General features: G+C 41.8%; 1 protein-coding gene across 1 annotated transcript; it reads right to left on the bottom strand.

Moving 5' to 3' along the window:
• Nucleotides 1-5,884: 5,884 nt before the first annotated feature.
• Qsox2 (Quiescin sulfhydryl oxidase 2) lies at nt 5,885-7,819 on the bottom strand. The gene has a single exon (XM_070207212.1). It carries the CDS (start codon nt 7,640-7,642, stop codon nt 5,996-5,998), a length of 1,647 nt encoding a protein of 548 aa, XP_070063313.1. The 5' UTR covers nt 7,643-7,819; the 3' UTR covers nt 5,885-5,995.
• Between the last annotated feature and the right edge of the window lie 800 nt (nt 7,820-8,619).

Raw genomic sequence — 8,619 nt, 5'->3', positions numbered from 1 at the left:
GTATCTTCGAGTCGGACTCGACTAACTAGAGACCAAATATGTAATTTTTTTCGGGCTCCCCTTTGTTGGCACTCGTATGTGTGTATGCGCTGTTTTCAATTATCAAGGACAAATGTGCGTTGAACTTGATCTCGCTTTTCATAGCTATTTGGCTGGCTGCCCTGTTGCTCATTTGTGCCCGCTTTTTGTTTACATGCACGATTTTATATTTAGAATTTTTAGTTGCGCCCAGCACTCGCCGCGTACTACGCCCAAAAAATCATAAAATTTGTAAGTTTAATGCAGAATACGCCCCAAGCCCGATGCGGTAATTGAGATAAAAATCTAAAGCGGCGATTAAAATGCCAAATTTATGGAGCTTGCAACGCGTTACATCGTCCACAGTCGTTTCCCATTAGCCTGAATAAGAAATGTAACGAATGGGATTGCAAATTTGATGCTGTTGCCTTCGCTTTGATTTGAGCTGCTTGTCCAAAAAAAAAAAATAATAAATAAATAAATAACAAAAAAAAATTGCATCCGCTGCGGTTTGGGGTGCCTCATCAAGCCACAGGATTGGGGCTCTGCTGAGAAACTTGTGGTTCTTATAGCATAGTTGTTGTTGTTTTTGTTGTTGTTGTTGTTCTTATTGCCGCTGCTGCCGCCGTGTCTGTTCGTTAGCAGACATGCAGCAAGCTGAATTAAGTTGTTATGCCAGGTATTAGCAAAGGTGTTGCAGCTGCCGTCCAGCTTCGTTTGGATTTCGGGGCGCAGCTGAAACTTTGTTGCCACTTGAATGTGCCTCCGGCATGCCAATGGCCACTAAAAATGTGTGAGTCTCAGTAAATGGTACCAAATTGTTTTGAGTTTGTGGCGCAGTCTAAGCTGATGCTATTTAATTGAATGTGCATCAAGGAATTACACATGAAATTGCTCATACTAAACAAAGTTCCAAAGCGAACAAAAGGAATTCAGTCCGAGTCCTAAGCTGCAGTTCAGACAGCCGAGTCGAATACATATTCCAGTATCATTAGAAGCGCACTTGACTACATTAATGATGAGGCAGTTGATGGCCAAGACATGAGCCCTATAAGCAAACTCATCTCAGCGATTTTTAGCATTTTTAGTTAATTTACACGAATGGCAGGAAAAACATTTGGAATTCCTTGCAGCGACTGGCGCAAGTCTCTGGCTAAAAATCTTGCATTCGATCGTTTATGGCATTTTATTTGGCGCGTCAGCAAATGTTTGTAAGCAATTTATTTATGACATTTTTTTGCAACCGTTTAGAAGCTGCGGCTACGGCTGCGGCTGCTGTTGCAGCTGCTGCTACTGTTGCATTTGCCACTGTTGTTTAAATGCTGAGCGACACATTTGCCGACTTGGAATCGTGCGGCAATCTGTGGCACAAAAAAACTGGCCGCATGACGCGTCCAAAAACGCAATGAGGCACAAACTTGTAATAGCTAACAGCAACAACATTGTGGCTAAGCAGCGAGTGCAGTAGAAATGCAATAGCAACATGGACATGAGCATTGAGTTAAAGTCAGAGTCAAGTTCCATATTCATTAGTTGCAATACAAACAACAACAACAACAACAACTCGTACACACATTATGCTCAGCGTCTAAATGTTGCTGACGTTTTGTGCTAATGACTGGTGCAAGGTGTCGTGGCCAAGTGCCAGGACAAAGGCCCCTAAATGAGTTGGGCATCGCAAATTGCAGCGTAATAACAATTTTCATTACAAATATTTAGTTAAATTGCACAATTTGGAGCTCAAATTAAACAATAGCCTGCCATTTTGAATACCAATTAGTGGAGTTCAGAACTGGAACCGGAAAGGCCAGCAGCTGCCCATCAAAAAAAAAATAGTGTATATATATAGAAAACTAAACTGTTCGGCAAATTGATAGCAAGGCCAAAAACAGGAAAATCTAAAGCAAACGAAAAATCAGCGTGCCACAAGAATAGTTAACAAGTGAAAGAAAAACCAGATTTTAGCTTGGCCAAACAGCAGCCAGGGGGCCGGATATGACCAAATTGCTAGGGTTCCCGGCGGCCGGTAATTGGCAATGCAGCAGCAGCACCAGCAGCAGCAGTAGCGGCAGCAACAACAACGACAATTTTTTCTTTAACTGGGCAGAAGAAAGAAAAAAACGACTGCAAAAATAAATATGAGCTCGACAACGTCAAGGGCCTGGTGCCGGGGCCAAAGCCTGGTCTGCAGTTTTTTAGGCAAAACCAAACGCCAGCCAAGACAGATGTGCGACATTGCAATTTGTTACAGTTGCAGTTGCATTAACGGGCAACTTGTAGCTGGGCCACGGCCTGAGCCTAGGCCTCAGCCAGGGGGTAAGTCGGTTTCGGTCTCGGTCTCGGGAGTCGGAGTCTGGGCCTGGTTCTGGGCATGGGATTGGGCCTGGGAAGTCAGCAGGCAGAGCAACCTAAATATTTTAATGCCCCAGCCGCATTGATGGTTCGCTTTTTGCCCAGCGACTTTAGTAATTAACATTTTTTGCGTGCACAAATATTTTTCGACTTGAGAGAAAGAAGCCAAGAGCAACAGCAACAGCAGCGGCAGCGGCTGCGGCAGATGCACATGAATTTCACAACAGAAGCTGTTGCATGAAAACTCAAACAAATTAAACTTGAGGTAAGGCCAAGAGGAACAACAACACGGCAGCCAACTGAAAAAATAACAACAACAATCGACGCGGCCTGCAGAAAACGTAACAAAATATGTTAAAATGCAACCAAGTGAGTAAATTGTGCGCAGCAACTTGCAAAAAAAACTGAATGTTCTGTTTATGTAGCACACACACACACCCACACCCACATACTTGGGTAGAATATATACTTCATAAACTAAGCAAATTATTATTTGAAGGCACACGTCCCAGGGTTGGCTCTGGCTCTAGGCTCCGGCTTTGGCTCTGACTTTGGGTTGAGTGTTTAGCCAGAGCGAACTTGTACAAAAATTAAATTGTTTTAATTACGCGCTGCCGCAAATTGTGGGACTGTGGTAGTAGTAGAGCTCTACGTGGGGGGGAGGACTAGCTGTTTATTATGATTGTTGTTGTTGGGAAAATTGTTGCCAAATTGCGTTAGCTTTGCTTTGCCTACATTAGCCACAACATTAAGTGGTTTTAATAGGGCTGAAAAAGTTGCTTTAATAATTAGCTAGTATTTTATTATCTTTTATTTATTTTATTTATTATAAAAAGCCAATTAATTGTGTGTCTATCGAATAAAAATATGTTATAAAAAAAAATAAATATAAGCTGAATGCCCGGAGAAATTATAGCGGTATTACTATGAAATTAATAATATTATAAAATGTTAAAAATTATTTACAATAAAAATTTAACAATTTAAGTTTAATTAATTTTTAATTTAATTTCCCACTTTTTGTTCTTCTTAGAAGATAATTTTTTTATATTAAGTATCTCAAAGATTATAGCTTCTGTCCAGCCCTGGTTCGTGTTGCATCCACAAACATTTTTCATATATTTTTAATTGTAGCTACATAGAAAATTTCTGAAGTTTGGTTGGGTTCGTAGCTGTAGGCCAGGGCAGGGCGGTGGCTGTGGCTATGTAGGCAGCGGTTGCATCCGCACCCGTGCCGCCCACCACCCTTTCATCAGCAAGTGCCACGAAAATTTTTTCCACTTTACATTTTTTGCGTGTGTTCTCGTTTCGGCTGATGGGCTAAGGGCATGTGGAGGCTGGGGGCGGGGCAGCGCCCCCTGCTCGACGCAGTCAAGACAGACAATGTTACCAACTTGGCTTGCCGCTCAGCCATTGATAATTACCAGGTTGTTATATAGCACTCTCTTACCGCCATACCCTGCCGCCCCCCTCTGTCCACTAGGTTTTGCAAATTTATGTTGCTTTCGCATGCGCTTGTGGCAATCAAAGTGTGTGTGTGTGTGTGTGTGTGTGTGTGTGTGTGTGTTGTGCATAGAAGTCAAGTCAATCTTTAGACTGTTTTTACATAATTATAACAGTGCACTGGGCTGCTCCCGCCGTTGCTTTTATTGTTTTCATTTTAATTTAAATGCCTAAACAATAATTTGAGCATTATTCTGAAGGGTTATTGTTTTTGGTTAATGCATGCAATGAAAAATTCAACTGAAGTGATGTACGTAAAAGCCTCTCAACTCGCTAGCAATTACCTATGTTATGCAAATGCCAAATGGCAGCACGAAAATCTGCAGCCCCCTTTTGAAGAAGCGCCCAATTAGCTGACATCCGGCCGTGCTCTGGTGCCTGGCTATCTAGAAATTTATATGGCAAAAGCCACAATATCCGTTTGCTATTAGAAACGCCAACAATGCCAAAGACGTCGGTAATTTTTCGTCTCAACCATATTTTACGCATTTTACGCACAGCACAGATTTTGGCCGTAACGAAAAAGATAAACCGCATTGCTACAAATGGGCGCTGGTTTCCTGTTTCCTGTGCCGATAAAGGTGCGTGTGGGTCTAAATTTACGACCAACGCCAAACGAACACCTTCAATTTTCAGCGTATTGTGCGTGAAATTGCATGACGCACAAAAATTTTGCGTACAGTTGTGCTCAAGTCTTATGGCGGCCATTTTGCCCACGCGCCTATGCAATGCTTTTTGCACGTATCGATGGCTCCTCTATTTGGGTGTGATTGTGTGTGTGTGTGTGTGCTGGGTGGGGTATGTGTGTGTGTGTGTGAAAAATATCAATAAGCACAGCCCCCACCAGAGCAGCTTTGGCGCTTCTTTTGACTGTGCGCATTTTATTTATACATATTAAATAATTTACATAGGCCTTATTATATACATAGTTAAAATGCATGTAAATGCGTTAAACTCCATGCTTGACCCCGGGTTGGGCTAAAGTTGTGGGGGTCGGTACGCCAATTTACGCACAAGGATATCTTGTGGGTGTCTAACGCCAGCTACCTGCTGCCACGTAGGGGTAGCTAGTAATTTTTAGCTTCCGCACAGGCCATTTTGTTCTCCCATGCCCAAATCGAAAGTTCCACTGAACGCTGCCAGTTCAGCACCAGCCCAGACCCAGACCCAGGGCCAGGCATCGCCCATACCCATGGAGAGGTTGAAACTCCCCGTTGGGTCACCCCATGTGTGCATGCGTGAAAATTTTTCCACCACATCGATTACTTTACGCAAATTAGTGCGTAGATATTTTGCAAAAATGTTCTATAAATAATTGATGTGCCGTTCAACGTGTGCTACTCAATCCCCTTCTGACAAATGCAACGACTGAGTTTGCCTGCACTGTGTGTGCCTGTGTGTTTGAGTGTGCGTTATATAACTGATGTGACAGCCGGAACATTTACATTGCAATAGTTTGAACGGCACTTAAATTGAGTTGAACACTCAATTTAGCAATTTTCCACAATTAGCTATGACAATTGGCCAACAAACATCAGAAGCACAAATCATAAATCATCATCTGTATGTTATAAGAAAATATCTTGTGGATTAAAGGATCTTTCAAAGAAACTTTCATATACTTATATATATAGACTTCTGCCCAACTCATATCTGGCTAAAAACCGTAGCTGCTGTTGCTAATGCAATTTACTGTTATTCAAAAGTTTGTAACTCTAGGTTAAGCTTTCATAAATAGTTAAATTAAACATATTAATTACTGAAATTACATTCTTATTGAGAGGATGCGGATTCTAATATATTCCCTTGTTGGGAATATAATTTGTAATACATAAACAAAAAATAAAATTTAATTTAACTGATAAAAGAAGATATATATGTTTTCTTAACATTTCCGGTCGAAACTAAAATAATATGTGCAGAAGCATAAAAAAGAGACGAAAATGCTTTAATCTCACATATTAAAAAAAAAAAAAAAACAAATAAAGCAAATGTTTGTATTATCAAATTTATATTTCATTCATATTTATTTGCAATACCTTATTATATTAATCTTCCCGTAGAACATTTTATTAAACCAATTCAGAGTCTTGAACCTCGATTCTGATTTAATGCCCAATCATCACTCGTAACCAATTGCGGTGGGTAAGCCGTAATTGCTCAAGTTTTTGACAGCGTAGAGTAGTTTAAAAAACTCCAATACCTCTGGCCGCCTCCAAGTCGTGTTTTGAGGCGTGTGCATTTGACATTTGTCGCAAACACTGCGACTGGGAAATTGTATTTTCGGAAATTTGGGATCTTCGGTGGAATCGCCAGCTAAGCGTTGATTCACCTCATTGTGTGCCTCCCATAGCCAAAGGATTTCCTCGTCCCGGCTGGCCACTGAGAAAATTCTGCGACGCTCTGCCATACCCAGGAAATGCTGGACACAATCCTTGCAGCCAAAAAAATGACTGACGAAGCCGTGAATAGTGCCCAAAACAAAACCCGCTGGCAAAACGGGCGACCTGGCCGTCTGCACGGTGAGATAATGAAACAGCGTCCACAGCGAACAGGTGAAGCCACGCAGAAAAGGACCCGATGCAATGCAGCCCACATATCGCCTGGCCTTGAATACCTTTGGCAGCATGCTCTCCAACAATTGCACCTGCGCCTGAAAGGCAAAGCCACTAAGCTTGTCGCCGCCGAAGTCATTAACGAATTCATACAGACGTGCCAGCAATATATTTCCGCTGCGGTTTAAAGGACTAAAACGGTGCATAACATTGAGCAACTGCCTCAGAGCCAAAAGACTTTCGCCTGCAAAAACACGCACTTTAGGCAGCTCTATGTGGAGCAGCTTGTCAATTGCCTGCTCCAAATCGGCACGATATATTTTTGGTGCTCCTTGCAGAACAGTTGCAAGAATTGCCGCTTGTTCCTCATCAACGAGATATGAAGTAACATTTGGCGCAGTCGTAGTCGAATGAGGCGACACTGCTGTGTAGGCCTTGGACTGCAGATATTGCTGCACGCTGGTCACATAGGCTGTGCTGCTATCATTTTGGGGATGTAGGCTTAAGGATTTTCCCAGACAATCCATAATAATCAAGGAATCGCTGGTAGGGTTTAAGCCAAAGTTATCAAACAGCCACCGATCGCTCAGTATGCGCACAGCTACAATTGGCCAAGTCAGCAGGCCCAGAATTGTGTCTCTGCCCAATGTTGAGCCCTCTGGCTGGTGGACGAGCACAATAAACTTTGTGCTACTAGTAGTACATTCATTAAGCAGCGTTTGTTTAGTATCCGTAGCAGTCAGCGGCTCAAAATTAGGCTGGTCAAAGGCTGTGTACTTCACCTTGCCTATAAATTCGGCAAGCTGGACAAAAATATCATCTGGCACAAGTGTGTCCAACTCGAAGCCAAGTTTTTGCTCAGTTCGCTGAAAAGCGGGTGGATATAAACGCAGCGTTGGCGTTTTTCGTATGTCAAAGTCACGACAGATTTTCACATTCCGCTCCTGCGCACAGTCCACAACATAGATCGAGAGTACGCGTTGCCATCCGTACAATTTCCAGGCCAGCTGCTTAAATGTGCCTGCAAAGCGACGACAGTCGCCGCAGAAATAGTTGATGAACTGCACAAGTTTGCAGGTATGCGGACTATACAACTGCAGCTCCAACGTGTCGTTGTTCAATATTTTGACGTTGTCCTCGGCACTGTAGAGACTTGGCTCGGTCACAGTTGCCGCAACACAGTGCAGCAGCAGTAAGAGAATAAAGCGAAACATTTGCAGAAGATGCTGCCCGGCTTAGTTTTTAACTGCAACTGATGAGAGATGCCAAGTCGCATGGTTTATTAAAGCGCACGTTTTGCTTGGATTGTTTTACTAGGCGCAGACAAGAGACAAACAACTGCAGCTACAACAACAACAACACAGAATAAAAGCAGACAGCAGAAGTTACTTTTCATTTACAATAAGCTTGAGATAACTAATTGATCAGACTAATGCGTAGGAGCTGAATGGGTAGCGATTATCTTATGAGTTTTTTATTTTAAATATAACATGAATTCAATCTCCAACTGTGCTCAAGATATCGTAAAAACACAACAACTTTTCATGCACAATAAAACTCACAAATGATAAACTTGGTCAAGACATCTTGAAAGAAACAAAAGAGTTTCTTATACAACAGAGCAGACGTGTAATAAAAGAACTCAAGCTCTAAAGAAGACTGTCGGAAAGCAATCGAAATATATTGGTAAAAAGAGAAAAATAACTTGTTTTTATGACTAACATGTTTTAGGTTGCCTTAATTTCAAACTGGCCGGCTCCTTGTTCATATTCACCTCGAGCATGCTTAACTCAAAGCAACTGTTCATACAGCTATGTGATATTCATATGTCGGATCCTATCTTCTCGATCGATGTGTAATGCTAATCACGTAGGTACTTGAGGAGATCGGACACGGCTCCTTCCATACATTACAAAATTCGTTACAAAACCACAAAAAACCCACATATCACATACATTTCATATATCTTATTGAATTAGATATGTTAATATATCATTTCAATAGTTCTATCCAGGGCTAAAGCAAATTTTAACGACCTTCCGATTATTGTTTTATGCAGATAGAGTGAATTATAAACTCGTTCAGTTGCAGATTAAACCACAATGCATTTTAACACTTGCTTTCTGGCGTCATAAATAACTTTACAGCCATAAAACAGCAGCTGCCTAAATTCCAGGCCAAATCCAACAAG

This window comes from Drosophila virilis, chromosome 2 (assembly GCF_030788295.1).
Source record: "Drosophila virilis strain 15010-1051.87 chromosome 2, Dvir_AGI_RSII-ME, whole genome shotgun sequence".
NCBI classification, from domain to species: domain Eukaryota; kingdom Metazoa; phylum Arthropoda; class Insecta; order Diptera; family Drosophilidae; genus Drosophila; species Drosophila virilis.
The sequence above is the reverse complement of the archived record's forward strand: the minus strand, read 5'-3'. Positions and strand labels throughout refer to the sequence as shown.